The sequence below is a fragment of the Hyaena hyaena genome, unplaced genomic scaffold (genome assembly GCF_003009895.1).
Source record: "Hyaena hyaena isolate Hyena2069 unplaced genomic scaffold, ASM300989v1 scaffold_5, whole genome shotgun sequence".
Taxonomy (NCBI): domain Eukaryota; kingdom Metazoa; phylum Chordata; class Mammalia; order Carnivora; family Hyaenidae; genus Hyaena; species Hyaena hyaena.
Genome location: NW_024080637.1, coordinates 5,859,612 through 5,876,739, shown reverse-complemented (window position 1 = coordinate 5,876,739; position 17,128 = coordinate 5,859,612). Strand labels below are relative to the sequence as shown.

The following is a 17,128-nucleotide window of genomic DNA, read 5'->3' as shown; positions in this document are numbered from 1 at the left end:
TTAATCCCACGACCCTGGGATTCTGACCGGAGCTGAAACCAAGAGTCAGACACTTAACCACTGGAGCCACTCAGCCGCTCCTGAACTGTATACTCGAAATGGTTACATTTTATAGTATGTGAATCATATTTTGCAATAGAGCTTTGAACACAATTCCTGCCACCTGGGGCCCTTTGAAGATTATGGCCAGTACACGATGTAACTAACATAGTCTGGCCTTGGGAGGTGGTCAATGGATGCTAACTTTTATTCTGTTTTACTCTTTAATAGGCTGGTTTATACAAAAGCTTAAAAATATGTCTGTTGTCGGGGCACCTGGGTGGCTCAGTCGGTTCACTGTCCCACTCTTGATTTCTGCTGAGGTCACGATCTCAGGGGCCTGGGATCAAGCCTGGCATCCGGCTCTGTGCTGAGGGTGGAGCTTAACCACAGGAACACTTCAAAAGTAGGGTTTCTACATGGCAACAAGAAAGAATGAAATCTGGCCATGTGTAGCAACGTGGATGGACCTTGAGGGTGTTATGCTGAGCGAAATAAGTCAGGCAGAGAAGGACAGATACCATATGTTCACTCATATGTGAAACAGGAGAAACTTAACAGAGGACCATGGGGGAAGGGGAAGGGGAAGAATAATTAAGGAGAGGGAGGGAGGCAAACCATGAGAGGCTCTTGAATACTGAGAACAAACTGAGGGCTGCTGGAGGTGGGGGAGAGGGGAAGGGGTTGATGGGCATGGAGGAGGGCACTTGTTGGGATGAGCACTGGGTATGTTATACGGAAGCCAACTTGACAATAAATTATTAAAAAAAAAAAAGTAGGCTTTCCTGTCACAGGTAGCAGAAAAGGCAGTCAAAGAGATGCAAAGCATGAGGCCCAGAGAGGTTCTCCATTGCTGAGCTGGGACCTCAGGAGCAGAGAGCCATGTCTGGCTGCTACCAGAGAGGAAACAGGGCCCGTGTCCTCAGTCACAAGGAACAGGATTCCGTCAAGAACCTGAATGTCCACAACCAGGATTCTTCCCCAGAGTAGAGCTCAGCTCAGCCCCCACCTCAACTTGACTTTGGCCTTGTGAAGCCCCAGGCAGAGACCCCAGCTGAACCCACCTGGACTTGAGATGCCGTGAGGTAACAAACAGGTGTGATTTTAAATGGCGAAGTATGTGGTGATTTGTTATGCAATGCAAATATAACATCGAACTATGGGAAGTGAGGAGGCTCAGAGAAGTTCTGGTACTTGCCCAGGATTGCACAGCACATTCACGCTGAGGCAGAAGCGTGAGTAGGGTCTGGCAAATATTCTCTGTAAAGGCCCGGAAGTTCATATTTTAGGGGCCACATGGCTTCTGTCACAATACTTAATTCTAATGCTGCAGTACAAGAGTGACATATAAAGAATGAGTATAACTCCAATAAAACCTCATTTGTGGACATTAAAATTTGAATTTCGTAAACTTTTAATGTATTATGAAACATTATTCTTCTTTTGATTTTCTTCAACTATAAAAAGCACTAATTCTAGCCCATACAAAAACAGGCAGTGAGTCAGATCTGTGGGATAGTTTGCCACCTTCTCTCCCCCGCCCCCGAGTGCCTGACTCCTAGCCCAAGGCATCAGTGATTCTGGATTGTGGCCAAGAGGCTCTGGACATAAGAAGTCTGTGCCAGGGTTCCTGTTTTATGTGAGATTCGCTGTGTGACTTCAGGCAACTCACTTTCCTTTTCTGGGCCTAGAAAATAGAGATAGAAATAGATCAGTGGTTTTCAAACCTTTTCCCCACCCGTCCCCTGCCTCCAGAGCCCGCCCCCCCCCCCCCTCCCCACCGGCCCTCAACCAAAGAAAAGCTAACACAGAAGCCTAGTAGCAAAAACAGACACAAAGAGCACCTGCTCTGACTGGCTGGGAGTGGGGCTGGGGTCCCTGCCAGCTCCCCTCTTTCTGTTCTTTTTTTTATTAGATTTTTAAAAAAATGTTTATTTTTTGAGAGAGAGAGCGAGAGCGGGAGAGGGGCAGAGAGAGAGGGAGACACAGAATCTGAGTCAGGCTCCAGGCTCTGAGCTGTCAACACAGAACCTGATGCTGGCCTTGAACCCGTGAACCCTGAGATCATGACCTGAGCTGAGGTCAGACGCTTAACCGACTAAGTCACCCAGGTGCCCCTCTTTCTGTTCTTTATGTACAAGAGACACCCTAGTAAGCTTCCTTTAGACGTTACGTGTGAATTTCAGAGACTCTCTTAAGGCAGGTAGACAAATGGGGCTGACTTTCTGGAATCTCAGGTTCATTCTCTCTTACATTGCTTTATGTTATGTAGTCACATGTATTTATTTTTCCTTCTCTCTGCGACACTGTCTGAAATCTGTTGAACCAAGCAGTCTCTGAAGCCTAACTAAGTCTCAAGCAGTTAGTTTGAGTTAGTCGGGTTTTTCAGTCTTGGCACCCAGACCTGGGACAGGTCACTCTGTTGTGGGAGCATTGTAGGATGTTTGCAGTATCCCTGACCTCCACACACCAGATATCAGCAGCATCCGTCGGCCCACCACCGTTGTGAAAGCACACACATTTCCATACATCACCAAATATCTTCTGAGGAATAAGGGTGGGCAAAATAGCTCTGGCTCGAGGACGCCGGTCTAAACCCTCTCTCTCATGAAACCAACCCTCAGAGCCCTTTTGCCATCTGGCATTAAGGAATGTGCTCAGAAATTGTTCCTTAAAGATATTCCCGCTCCTTGGTCTTCCCTGACCTTGGCTGCATCGCCGGCAGACCCTGGGATGTCCCCAGCCCCCATGAGCTTTCTCCCCTCCCTAGGGACATGCTCTGCGCTCATAGTCAGGGAACAGAACCTACCATTGCACATCTCATGCTGTTCGTGACATACACTCACAGCGGGCTTATGGTGTGCCAGCTTTGAGATGGCAGGGGGCGGGGGGAGGGTGGGCTCAGGGCATGAGATATCTACGCCTACCCACGAGATGCGGTCCGTAGGTGAGGCAGACGTGTAAGCCAATAATGAGAACGCAGTGCTGGGTAGAAAGATATCCATGATAGATTGTGCTAAATAAAACTAGAAGCATATTAAAAGTGCAATGCACGATCAGATTTTTGTAAGACGTGCCCTTTTGGAAAAGGGTCATGTCAAAATGTCACAGGGGCCGGTTGCCTCCAGCTGGTTGGTGATCTTGGAAAAGACCGAGAAGCAGGGGGTGAGAGAGGGAGGGAGGATGCTCTTCACAGCAGATCGTGGACTCTCTCATTGCTTCTTTCTATTTACAGATAAAACAATAATAATAATAATAATGGCCAATATTATGAACACTATGAGCCAAGCACTATTGCTAAGCATGTTAGATAATAAATCATTTAATCCTAATAACAACTCTGAGAAGCCTGTCTGATTCCAGGGCTTATTTCTCATTGCTTCTCCAAATGTGGCCTGTGATCATGGACTCCAGGGCAGCCTGCTCAAAAAGGTGAGAGTGTGAGGGCAGGGGGGAAGCAGGTGGGCAGAGCTTGTGCAGATGAGGCTATACTCAGGGAAAGGTTTTTCTTCTCTTATGGGTTCCATATCTGTTAAGGTGGATATCCTGATTTCTTTTAACTTGTCTATATATTCTAAATTCTCTGCAATGTCCACTATTTCTTCTTTTTTAATGTTTATTTCTTTGTGAGGGGGAGAAACAGAGAGAGAAAGAGAGAGAGAGCGTGCGAGCACACAAGTGGGGGAAGGGCAGAAAGAGAGTAAAACACAGAATCCGAAGCACACTCCAGACTCTGAGCTGTCAGCACAGAGCCCGACGCAGAGCTCAAACCCACAAACTGTGAGATCATGACCTGAGCCGAAATCAGATGCTTAACCGACTGAGCCACCCAGGCAGCCCCAGTGATTTCTTTTTATTGGCACAGAAGAAGGGAAGGCAGGTGGCTTGTGCCGGCGTGCTCAGGGCGATGACGGACTTTCCATCAGGAGCTTGGGAGAGGGACTGGATCATTCTGCTTTGGGGCACTGAGGAAAAGTCACCCAGAGGAGGTGACCTGTGACCTGAGTCTTAAAGGGAGTGTGTGAGCTCATCATGTGAGGCTCACCGGACATAGCAGCTGCCTTGCACTGTGCGGGGAACACACCGCACCAGGAGTTCAGAACTGCCCTGCAGGGAGCACAGAAAACGAAGCCAGGAAGTGGATACTCAGCAGTTGCGGTCGTTATTCTGAAAGGACCAGGGAGCACTGAGAGACTTAGGTGGGCGAGGGGCCGGAGAGACTGGCTGGGTGCTGGTTTGGAACTCAGGCTGGTGCAGAATGAAGGACAGATTGTCTAGGGGCAGAGAGGCTGGGGAGAGGTGTTAGCACGTGTTGGAACTGAGGAGGGGATAATATGGCTAAAATGGACAAGTGTCTATGGGTCTAGAAGATTCAGACCCATGTGGGTTTTAGCACCTCTTCTCCCCACCCCTGCCCCCTCACTTATTAGCTATGTAACCCCGGGCAAGGCATTCTCACTCAGCCTCGATGACTTAGCTGAGGTGACAGCTAATGGGAAAAGCATATGGCTGGTGACATGTAATAAGTGGGTGCAAGTGGCAGCTCTCTTCCCCACGCCCTTGAGGCAGAAGCTGGTGACCGACTCTCTCCTGTGAGTCACCCTGCTGGTGCCCAGGGAAGCGTGAGGTTGCTTGTTCAGGAAGGGTCTACAAGCACGCCAGGCCTAGGGGACCCACCACAGTGCCCAGGCATCCTGACGGCCTGGGGGACCAGAACTCCCCCAGACGTGGGGAAGAGGAAGACGGAGGCAGAACCGGGCCAGTTACCTGGGTTCCAATCAGTATCCAGTCCCAGCCCACTCTGGTCCCCGGCGGCGCTGGGTCTGGCTGGGTCTTGAGTCAAGCCACATCGGGCCCCTGCCCTGGGGAAGTCACCACCAGCTGGGGGAGAATCACAAATAGAGCCATGAGGCCACGTGAGAGTGCCCCCAGGCCCCAGAGCTACCCTGGGAAGGAGGGGCCATGATCTCCACTTGACAGATAAAGGAACACAGCTCCAAGAAAATGATGTAGCCAGGGTCTTCCTGCCTGGAGGGGGCTGAGTCAGGACAGACGCCACCAACCTGTCCAACTCCAGGGCCTGGTGTCCAGCCTGGGCCAGGGGACTCAGGTTTAAGCAGGGTCACCCAAGTGGGGACCTCCACCTCACCAACTTGTGACGTACCACTGGCCGACCGGCAGAGGAGTGGCGGGGGTAGACAGGTGGATGGGGCCTAATCAGTGAGGCGCTCATGCCCCGCATGGATGCCTGTCCCTAAGGCCTCCAGCCACCTCTTCTTATCTCTGTCCTCGGAGCAAGTCCATGAGGTCACCAAGAGTGCTGCTGGGGGCCTTGGGTCCCCACGGGCTTGCCCCCACCTCCAGACTGAGAACAGCAAAGCTGGAGGAGGTCCTGCTTTGAGGTCTGTCACTTCTTCTTTTTTAAAAAAATTTTCTTGAACATTTATTTATTTTTGAGAGACAGAAACAGAGCATGAGCGGGGGAGGGGCAGAGAGAGAGGGAGACACAGAGTCCAAAGTAGGCTCCAGGCTGTCGGCACAGAGCCCGACACGGGGCTCGAACCCACGAACCGTGAGATCATGACCTGAGCCGAAGTCAGTGCTTAACCGACTGAGCCACCCAGGCGCTCCTGCCACTTCTGAACTCTGTGCAGGCTTCCTGGGTTCCCCGAGGCTCTCACACAGCCAAGATGAGTCTGTGCTCAGAGAACGCTGATGCTCTTGGGTGGCATTTCCTGGGACGCAGAGGGTATAGGAACTGGGGGCCTGGGCCCTGCTGCTGACCTGCTGTGGCTTTGAGGCAGTGGTTTCCCCTCTCTGAGCTCTAGATCCCAACTGGACAGGCTGCCTTGACCTTCTGTGTCCCTGGGCGGGAAGGACAGTCGGTCACCACCAGTTCGGTGTGCAGGTGAGGGGAACCTGCCCAGGCCCCTGGCTTGTTGAAGCAGCAGGAAAAGACAAAAACGAAACCCAGACCACAGCTAGTGCAGGAACTGGCTCTATTTGACCTACATGGGTCTATGAAGGTTTCACCAGCCTACGGTTTTGCCCAGCCTTTGCGCACGATGCTCCTTCCGCCTGGACACTACGTCCCCTTCCTGAGCTCCAGGACAGCCCCAGTGTCCTCCACACACCCACACTTGCCTCCCGCTTCCCGAAGACTCCCAAATCACCTGTCCCCGCAAACCGCCTTTAGCCTGCACTTGGTAAATGGCCTAGTGCTTAACCTGCACTGCTTAACTCATTCAGTCCGGGAAGACTTCTGAGCTGGAATGATCAGCCCTCCGTTGACCCAGAAGGAAGAAGGCGCAGAGAAGTTAGGTCACACGGCAGGTGGGAGGCCCTGCTCCCAAACCCCACTGTCCCAGCCTCTCGGGGCCAGGGCAGCGACCTCCTGCAGGCGCTGGGAGAAGCACACCTTCCTCCCCAGCCCGTGAGGTTCTGGAGGGGGGGCTTGCTCTCGGACTGAGTGTCACTACCAGGGAGTATGCGGTAAGCCCTCTGTAGGCCTCAGTTTCCCTCCCTGAAGAATGGGAGCGAGGAGGCATGGGCTCAGCTCTCCTGGGACCCTCTTGGACTGAGCGTTGGTGGCTCTGGGAGGAGTCCATCTGGGCTCCAGCGGCGCTGGACGGCTGCAAGGACAGCCAGCTCTCGACGGTCGCCGCCCCTGCCCGCCGCTCCCAGGGCCTAGGAACCCTCCCCCGCCCTCCCGGGTCTCGCTGTCGCTTTAAGGTCGGGCGGGCGGGGCCCGCGGCGCGGAGGCGCGACACCTGGAGCTCCCCGGACCGGGAGTCTCCAGCCTTGACCGACGGCGCGCTAGGACGGGGATCGCAGCAGAGGCGGGGCGGCGGGCGCCCCCCCCCCCCAGCTGCAGCGCGAGCCCCAGGAGGAGCGCGAAGCCGGGTGCGCACCCTCTGGCGCCCCAGAGCGCCCCTGCAGCTCGCGGAGCCCCTGAGGGGATCACAGCCCCCGGGGCGGGTGCGCGCGGTGTGCGGCCTGCTGGGCACCTCTCTGCACAGCGCAGGGGGAGACTGCGGGTCGGGGGCGTTCGGAAAGCCGGGCTAGGGGACCTCCGACAGGGCCGCTTCCTAACTCCAGGCGCCTCCTGCAAACCGGAGGGACAGCCACCCCCAGGATTGCACCTTTCTCTGGTCCCCGCGCCTGGACCTCGCCTGACCACCTGCGCCCTCATGGCTTCATCTGAGGTGGGTGTAAGCTTCCTTCTCTCCTTCCTTCCAGAGCATCTCAGCCCCTCCTAACCTGGACCACCTCTCTTCACCTTGACCACGTGGTCAGGTGGTGCAGAGCAGACACCCAGGTCTCTTCCTGTGTTCTAACTCACTGGGTGGCCTTGAGCATGGCAGTCAGGGCCTCAGTTTACCCAGCAGTCTATTGGGATGGTTTGGACCACTTCCTGTTCAGATGGTTTAATTCTTCCGGAAGAGTGGCACCCGGAGCTCCCTTGTTGGTTGCACAGACGGTGTTATGATGCCCACTTTACAGAGGAGGGAGCTGAGGCAGGGAGAAGCTGGGTAACTTGCCCAGGGTCAGAGGCAGGGGCCATCCTTGCCCAGCTCTGTGCCACCATGCTTCATTACAGCATACTGTCTCGCCACCTCGTCTTTACAACTTGCTCTTCTTCCCTGGGAGGCAGAGTTTGAGCTCAGAGATGCTGAGCAGCTCCAAGGTCACAGGGCTCATAGAATGGCCGTAGTTAGAGAGAGTGATACGTCCGACGCCGGGATAGGCCTCCTCTAGCTGGTGGGAGGTGGGGGTGGTGCCAGCAGATAGGCTTCTGGGAGGAGGTGGTATTTGGACTGGGTCTTGAAGGGGGGGATATGAAATGAGGGCCCTGGATGAGGACAGGGGGCTCCCCAGGGCAAGGTCCCCGGTTCTCCGGGATTGGGTTCAAATTTGGCACTGACCTCAGGCAAGCTGTCACCCTCAGAGCTCCATAGGCTGTTGTGAGGATTCAGTCGAGGTACCGATAAAGGGCTGGGTGGTGCCCAGCCCCTGTAAATGCCCAGTACATGTCTGCTGCTGCCATGGTCATGGATGTAGGGCAAGCGAGAGATGGAATGGGGACATCCCGCGTGTAGGTCATGTTCATTCTGAGGGGTGGAATTAACAGTGGTTCATTCTTCTTCACTTCTGTGGTTCTCTTTTTTTCTCACCATGAGCAGCTATTGCTTCTATAGCAGTTTAAGAGCATCTGAAGTTACCTTCTGCAGAAGCAAGTTCTTCAAGTGTTGAGGAGCAGACCAATTTCGGGCTTTGCGCAGAATCCTTCACCTTTCTCGGCTAGGTCTCCTCATTTGCAAAGCAGGAATTTCTTTCCCTGCCCTCACCACCCACCTCAGCTGTGGGGAGTGTGAAGAGGGGCCGTGGTATACAGGCAAGGGGTTGTTAACCGTTATTCATCTGCTGTGGGTTTTAAATGGGGGTTTCCAAGCTGGTTTCTGCAGCTTTTCCTCTCGACAGCCTCTTGTGGCTGTCTCACTTTGGAGAGGGAGGAGTCAAGTTCTTTTCCACCCCCACAATAATGCCTTGAGCTGGAGACGGGAGGCACTTGCCCCACAGACCGATTGTCAGGAAGAGAACTTCAGGTAATTTATGGATGACATTTTTCTATATGCTTCCGGTGGTCTGGGGGCTCAGAAAGATTTGGGGTCCACTCCTAGAGCACCTGTTACATGTATACAATCTTTTTCTCACATGTACACACATACACACATATTTTTTTTTAATGTTTGTTTATTTTTGAGAGAGAGAGAGACAGACAGACAGACAGACCATGAATGGGAGAGGAGCAGATAGAGGGAGACACAGAATCTGAAGCAGGCTCCAGGCTCTGAGCTGTCAGCACAGAGCCTGATGTGGGGCTTGAACCCACAAACTGTGAGATAATGACCTGAGACAAAGTCAGACGCTTAACCGACTGAGCCCCCCTGGCAACCCCCAACACACGTGTGTTGTTAAACACAATTGGGAACATGCCCTTTTGAAGTCTAGAGCTTCACCTACTGTATCTTGAATACTTTACGATGCCCCTCAGCATTCCTGGGAGCATGGCTTTGAACGAGTGCACAGCAGGTGTTGTTCGGATGCAGCACATTTCGCCCGGTGAGCCCTCATTTGGAAGGCATCCCTGATCACTGAAGTCTGAGGTGTATGAGTTCCTCAGCCCCCTGCTTCCCTGCCTGATTCAGGCTTTGAAAGAGGAGACGGTGTCTCTACCTTCTCCTAGCAGCCTGCTAAAGAACCTGACCTTGATAAGGGTAAGGAAACAGGCTAGGAGCGGTTGGCAAGCCTACCCCAGAACCATGGCTAGGGGTGGGGGGTGGTGTGCTGCAGCTGCTGAAATCCTGTGCCCCTCCCTTCTCCAAGCCCCTCCCAGCTGTAGGGGAGGCTTTTCACATAACAAAGGTTTTCCCAGTAACACTGTCCCTCATATAAGACATTGTCTTCAGCAAATGTTTATTGAGCAGCTACTATGCGCTAGGCGGCTACTATATCCCTCCCCCCCCCCCCGGGGGGGATAGAGCAGTGAACGTTGGCCAATATATCCGGGAGGGGGGAGGAAAAGGGAGAAGTTAAGCACAGACAGAGAGGTGCTGTGATCCAAGAAGGCCCGGGGACTTGGTATTTAACTGAGGGCTTCTGAGACTTGGGGGGAGATAATGACAAGTTATCAGACAGAAGGAACAGCATGTACAATGGCCTAGAGATTGGCTTTGGGGACAACATGAACGTGGGTTTCAGCCTCTTCTTGTCTGCATGCTCTCGGACCAGGGCTCCTCCCAGTTTGTGTTTTTCCTGTGCGTTTTTTCTTTACCTGATCGATATTCTACACTATGCATAATTTGGCATACAAAACTGAAAAAAGAGGTGAGCCTGGGTGGCTTGGTCGGTTGAGCCTCTGACTCGTTTCCACTCAGGTCACGATCCTAGGGTCGTGGGGTCAAGTCCTGCTTCCAGCTCATGCTGGGTGTGGAATCTGCTTAAGACTCTCTCTCAAAAAAAAAAAAAAAAGGCTGAAAAAAGGAAGATATACACACATCTCCCCTGTTGTTAAACACTTATACTGAGCTCATTGTTTCAAAGGAGTTATTAATATTCCATCTGGAGGGTACGCTATGGTCCACTCCGCAATTCCCTGTAGTTGGACATTTAGGCTTTCTCCAAATTAGCACCATTATTAATAAGGCCATGGCGAACATCTAACATCTTCTTGCACAAAGGTGCTCATGTCGTGCATTTCAACTTGGCACTTCATGCTTGCTGCTTTCCCTGCCCTTGGTTTCCGTTTGCCAAATTTGACCTTTTGGGATTGTGACCAGGGGAAGTGAGGCAAGGCAGCACCCGCAAGTCTCGACCCTGAAGGCCTGCTGGACTCAATAGGTGTTCACTCTCTTCCCTCCCGGCCTGTAGCAGACTGGGTGGGCGTGGGTGAGGGAGTCATACCCCCAGGCTGACGGGGCTGATGAGGCCTGGAGGGGACCGGAGTGGACACAGCCACACTTACTGAGCTCCTGGGCCCCAGGCAGGGAGCTAGGAACTTGAGACACATTCTCTGTGACCTTCAAAACAGCCCTGCAAAGTTGGGAGTATCACCTCCGTTTAACAGATGAGGAAACTGAGGCACGGAGGGGTCAAATGACCACTCCGAGGTTACACCGTGAGCTCTGACCGGGGAGGACGTGGTCTGCGCACCCCAGTAGGCCCCCCTCATGGCCCTTTTCCTCCTGCCTCCCCCCTCTGTGTTCAGACGTGTCACGTGAGCCGAGCGGCCTCCGTGCTCCGCTCCTGCCTGACGGTCGGCGGCACGGCGCTCCTGGTAGCTGGGACGCTCTGCTTCGCTTGGTGGAGTGAAGGAGAAGCAGGTGCTGGGCCTGGCCGGCCGGCCCTGCCCCCTGGGCGCCCGGTGCCTGAGGCCCCCAGCCCCCTGCTCAGGTCGGTCAGCGTCTTCTGCTGCGGCGCAGGCGGCCTGCTCCTACTCGTTGGCTTGCTGTGGTCCATCAAGGCCAACACGCGGGGGCCTCTCCGGTGGGACCCATATCACCTCTCCAGAGACCTGTACTATCTCACCGCGGAGCCCTCGGACAAGGAGAGCTGCAGGTCAGCAGGGCAGGGCGGAGGTGATGGGTGGGAGTGGTGCATAAAGCACCGCCACACTGTCTCCTGGGGTTTCTCTCCTCTGGACCAGGCCTTGCCTCTGTCCTGGGGATTTGAAGGCCGATCAGCACAGCCCTGGAGGGGGTTAAAGCCCATTGACAGACTTTGACAAGCCAGGGTAGTTAGAGCTGTGAGAGAGGGACAGACATGCTCCTGGGGAGACATGGAGAAATCCAGGAAGGTTTCCTGGAGGAGGTGGCAATTGAGCTCAGCATGGTACATACGGGGCAGGTAGCATAGGGGTTAAGAGCCCAGGCACAGGCGTAAACCTACTAGGATCCTCTCCTGGTTCTATCACTAACGAGCAAGCCGGACTTCAAGTAGATGGTGCAGCCCTACTGGGCCTCAGTTTACTCATCTGAAATAAGACAGGAATGAGAACGGCACAATAACAGCAAGCACCCGTACTCACCACGTGCCGGACACTGTTCTAAGTGCTTTTCAGGTATTTACTCATTTTGGTTTTACGGCAGCTCTCTGAAGTAGGTAGTATTATTAACTCCATTTATAAACGAGGAGCCCAAAGTGCCAAGACCTTAACCAACTTGCCCAGGGACACCCAGCTAGTGCATGTCCAAGTCGGGACTTAAACCCTGTCTGTGCCCTCACTGCTCCCTAGCTCAGAGGACATGGGGGAGAATCAAATGGGATGATGTAGGTGTAGAACGTAGCCCTGCGCCTGTCACACGGTAGGTGCACAGTAAGTGTCAACTGTTCCTAGGGTGGATAAGAGGTAGAGATGCGCGTGGGGCAGGAGAGGTGGGAGAGCACGTGCAAAGGCTCTGGGGTGGGATAGAGGTGGAGACAAACTCTTGTGTTAAGACCAAATTTCTCAACCTTTTAAAAGTGATCGCTTCGGGGCGCCTGGGTGGCTCAGTTGGTTAAGCCTCTGACTTCGGCTCAGGTCATGATCTCACAGCTTGTGGGTTAGAGCCCTGTGTCGGGCTCTGTGCTGACAGCTTGGAGCCTGGAGCCTGCTTTGGATTCTGTGTCTCCCTCTCTCTCTCTGCCACTCCCTCACTCACACTCTGTCTCTCGAAAATAAATAAACACTAAAAAAAGTTTAAAAAATGATCGCTTTCTCTAATGAGCCTTTTAGGCATTGTTTTCTTTTTTTCAATGTTTATTTATTTATTTATTTAGAGAGAGAAAAAGAGAGAGTGCGTGCAAGCTGGGGAGGGGCAAAGAGAGAGGAAGAGAGAGAATCCCAAGCAGGCTCCAGGCCCTGTGCTGTCAGTCCAGAGCCTAACGTGGGGCTGGAACCCGTGAACTATGAGCTCATGACCTGAGCCCAGATCAGGAGGCTTAACTGAGCCACCCAGACACCCCGGCATTTTTTTCTTAACCCCCCACCCCGTCCATGAAACTTTCAGACCACAGATATACTGTATACCTGTCTGCCCTGTATGTATATCTGTGTTCTATACATAAACAGAGCATCACCAAGATGCCAAGAGCCCCTCCATTTTTTTTTTTTTTTACCTGGCGGAGAATGCATGCGTTAGGTGTGCACTTGTAATATATGTATCCATTTAGTCAAGTATGGGCTGTGTCCACACATCCCCAGGCTGTCTGCCTGCAAGGTGAGAATTACTGTTGCCATTTGCGGAAGAAGAAGGTGAAGGTTACACAGCTAAGAAGTGGCAGAGCCCACGGCTGCAAAGCTGCAAAGCTTGTACTCCCGCACCCCAGCATGGAAGCGACTTGGGTGTATCAGAGGCTAAGCCACACACAGTGAGCTGGCCTGGGACCTGGACACCCTTCTTCCCTTAATGAGAATGTAACACATTCTGAGTTAAAGAATGTAACACATTCTTCCTGCCACCGGCTTGTGAGTCCCTGGGGTCAGAGGCAATAGCGCGTTCACCGGGGGCCACCGGGGGCCACTCGGTACAATGGTCTGGCCTTGCTTTGACCCAACTGTAGAGGGTAGGGTAGGGCAGGGCGGGGCTGTGGGGACTCTCCGGCCGATGCCCTCACTTCTCAGACGAGAAGCCTGGCTCTGAGAGAGACCAAGGACCTACCTGGTCACACGGAGAGGGGGGGTTGCCTGGAAGTGGGCCAAGCCTCAGGGTAGACCGTAACCCGTCCCTCCTCGCCCTCCTTGCCCGGCCCCACTGCTGGCTCGGGTGTTGTCTGTACACACAGGCATGTTGACTCAACAGGGTCTGGGCCACGGTAGCGTCTGTGAGGCGAGGCTGGTTGGCCCTCACCCCCAGCAGGGCGGGGAAGAAGCCCATTCGGAAGGGTGCTCATGGCCCATCAGATCCGGAGACGCAAGGCTTAGGGTCAGAGCTGGGATGGCTGGATATGGGGGAGGCCGCTTCCATTTGTGCCTCTTCCCTGGGTTGACATAGCCCAGCCAGCATCTGCCCCCCCCCCCCCACCAGGGGCAGGACAGGAGGCTTCCCTGGGCCCCTGTCCTCAGTGAGCATAGCAGAAAAAGCACGGGGCTGTTCAGGCATGAGGATCCCAGTGTCTCTGTGTGTCCTGGAGCTTGTTACTTAGACTCTCTGGGCCAGGTCTAATTCTCCATCTGTCATGTGGCGGTGACGGAACTCTCCCCTGAGATTGCTGTTAGGCTCAGGTGAGGGGGTGGATGGGGAAGTGTATGCATGGTGAAGTTCACGGGCACTGTAGCCTTGCAGCTGTGTGTGACTGTGCTTTCTGGCTTGCATTGCTCTCTAGTGCCCGCTAACTGATTTGAGCCTCAACGGCTTGCAGGGGATGGTAAGTGTGAGGATTAGCCCTGTTTCACAGAGGACGGTGCCAAGGTGCAGAGAGATTGGGGGCTGGGATGGGAAGAAGGCCGATCGGTGCCGCTGGCTTGAGCTTTGCAGTTAGGACTGGGGCTTCTCTGCTCAGTTGATGCAGGGCCTTTACTCGCCTGTACGGTGGCTGAGAGCCGAGCGCCCAGGGTCGTCATGAATGTTAGGGAGCTTACACGTTGGGCAAATAGTATTTCAGCCTTGTTTCTTTCCCTTTCCTGACGCTGGTTGCCTGACTCAGCTGGAGGGGGGATGGCCCAGGTCTCCTGCCTCTCCGGGGCTCCAGAGAGCGGGGCAAGCCCCAGCCTCTGTGGAGCTTGCTGGCCCAGGGACCAGAGTGGCAGGCCGGCCCCACACCAGCACACACACCCCGCGGAAGGGTGTGCGGTGTGGGGACTCTGCATGGGGCCTCCTGCACGGGTCCTCTGGACCACAGGAACAGGACCTGGGGCTGGCTGGGCCACACTGGCTCCAACGTGACGGCAGGTGGCATGAGGGCCACGCCACGTCTGCCCTCTAAGCAAACTTCCTGCTATGGGGTGAGCTTACCTGGCGTCTGCACCCCGCCCTGCCAGCTGTTGCCTGCTGGGGGGGTCCCAGGCATACCCCAAATCTCCGGGGCTTGGAGAAACAGGGAGTGGCAGAGGTGTGGCTGGGAGGGGAGCTGGGCAGGAGACATAGGGCTCTGGGAATTGTATTAACCGCCTTGTTCCGAGTGCTGTCGGAGCTTTTTCTGTTTCCCCCTCCCCTGAATCTATAAAATGGGAATCGTTATACCCATTTTATGGATGAGAAGAAAGGGGCTCAGAGAGGCCACTAGACAATAGAGTCTAGCCTGCTTGCGTCCAGAAGCAATATTCTTTGCCTACACTCACATGCAAAGGATGCTGGGAGCAGAGAGGAGAATGAGACGCCTTATCAGCTCCCTCGGGAGCAGGGCTCCCGGGCTGCCTTCCAGAGGAGGAAGGTCTGTCGGAGAGGTGTGTAATAGCACCGGATGGGGAGCCCAGGTCTGGCTCCCTGCTGGCGCCCTCCGTCAGATTGGCACGATGGCTGGGGGTTAACCCTTGGCTCCCCACCAGCCTATTCCGCGACTCTGTGACTGGAGCAGCGAGCCTGCCTCCCCAGCGGGTCACTCTGATGGCTGCGGTGGCTCGGGCTGAGAAGATGCAGTGTCCAGAGAAGGGCCGTGGTCCCGGTGGATGGGAGCTCACGTGAGGGGTGACAGTAGGTACCCAGCACCGCCCCCTGCCAGCCCCTGGCGGGAAGTCCCCTCCATTCCCTCCTCCCACCTGAGGGCCAGCCTCCTGCCATCAGCCGCTCCTCATCTACACAGGCAGAACCCATGGTGTGGATCAAACCTGCTTCCCCACCAGCTCCAGACGGATAACCTTGGGCAGGCGACAGCCTCTCTGAGCCTGTGCGGCAGTTACCGTGCAGGTGATCCTTGATAACTTTTGTCCCCCACACCCCTTCCTCACTTTTGAGACTTTGTGACCAGCTCCTGTTCATGGAGCATGGGCGAAGTGCTCCTTCCCCTATGTTACCTCAGTGAGTCTTCATGCAGTCCTGTGAGGCAGGTGCCATTGCTGTCCTCATTGTATAGATGGGGAAACTGAGGCTCAGATGAATGGAGTTACTGACCCGTGATCTCCCACCAAGAATGTGGCAGAACCAGCCACAGTCCACACTCATAACCAGCCCTCCAGCCACTTGGTGTGAGAAGCGACCTTCAGGGTCACTTGGGCAGCTCCTGTAACTGGCAGCCATACCCGAAGGGGAATCGGCTCAAGTCATAGGATCGGTAACGCTCCCCAGAGGTGACCTCCGGGGTTCTGAGGGGACTGAGGGCCAGCGTCATTCCCATCAGCATTGTGGCTAGGGTACAGGTAACCTGTGTTTTGAATCTGGCCTGTGAAGCCTGGTCACAGGCCCAGAGGACCTGGATTCTGCCCCCAGGGCCGGCAGTGTAGTTCATTTGTTGGAGGTAGGGCAAGTCACAGGAAAGCCAGGCTGTTTAGAGATAGATGTGCTTGACCCGGTAGACAGTGAGCTCTCCATCTCTGGTGACATGCAAGTAGAAGGAATCACTTGACGTCTCCCATCCTGCCCTGAGCATCTACAACTCTGGAGCTTGTATGGGATTATTACAACAAGCTAGAAGTCTTTCTGCCTATGAACCATCATTCTTTCAACAAGCATCCCCAGGCACCTGGCCTCAGCTTGTAGATGCTCAAAGTCCATCCTTGCCCTGAGGGACACCCGAGGGGACTTGGTGGGGTCAGTGCAGTGAGAGGGAGAGAGCCCTCTGGGAGCCCAGAGGAGGGAGCGAGAGCTTTGCTCGGAGAGGGGGGACCAGTTAAGAAAGCTTCCCAGAGGAGTCTCAAGGACGAGTGGGGACTGGCCAGCAGGGAGGGGGTGGGGGAGGGGGGACCTTCCCGGGCAAAGGGTTTGGACCAGGGCACGAAGTCTTCCCCAGCCCCAGCCCCCCTTGCTCTTTTCCTGGCTCATAGTGTGTTTGACCCAGCCCCTGCTACAGCCTCTCTTCTTCGGTCCTGCAGGATCCCAATGGTGGGTGCCATCCCCACTTATGAGGAGGCCATGTGCTGTCCACTCGCCGAGGGGCCCCCGCCACCACCTGCGTACCCCACGGAAGAAAGCCCAAAGGGCTGTGCCTCTGAGGATGCCCTGCCTGAGACCCAGCCCCCCTTGCCGCCGCCCAGCTACGAGAGCGCCATCACTGCTGTTAGTGGCATCTCTGGAGAGATGGCACCCGCCATGGCGTCCTCCTCCCCAGGACTGGTTCAGACCACAGCGGGGGGCGGGAGGCAGCTCAAGGCTCCCAATGCACTCCAAAGCTGAGGACAAATGACGAGCTTCTAGTGTAGAGTACAGTGCCGGGTCCACAGGGGACGCTCAGCCAATATTTGTTGCTGGAGGTGGTTGTATTGACCTATTGCTGTGTAACAGACGGCTTGAAATAAATCCATTTTATTCTCTCTCGTGACTCAGTGGGTTGCCTGGGCCCAGCTGGGTGGTTCTTCCGCTGCACATGGTGTTGGTGGGGCTGCAGTCCCTGGGGGGCCCAGCTGGGCCAAGATGGCTAGCAGCTGGGAGATTTTGTTGTGTGGATAAGTGGGGGCCTT

At 54.7% G+C, this 17,128-nt stretch overlaps 1 protein-coding gene across 1 annotated transcript; it reads left to right on the top strand.

Annotated features, from left to right (window-relative positions):
• The first annotated feature begins 7,229 nt into the window (after positions 1-7,229).
• Positions 7,230-16,844, top strand: TMEM61 (transmembrane protein 61). Its single transcript, XM_039238100.1, has 3 exons — positions 7,230-7,244; positions 10,808-11,157; positions 16,544-16,844. The coding sequence occupies exons 1-3, from the start codon at positions 7,230-7,232 to the stop codon at positions 16,842-16,844; spliced, it is 666 nt and encodes a 221-aa protein (XP_039094031.1).
• The last annotated feature ends 284 nt before the right edge of the window (positions 16,845-17,128 follow it).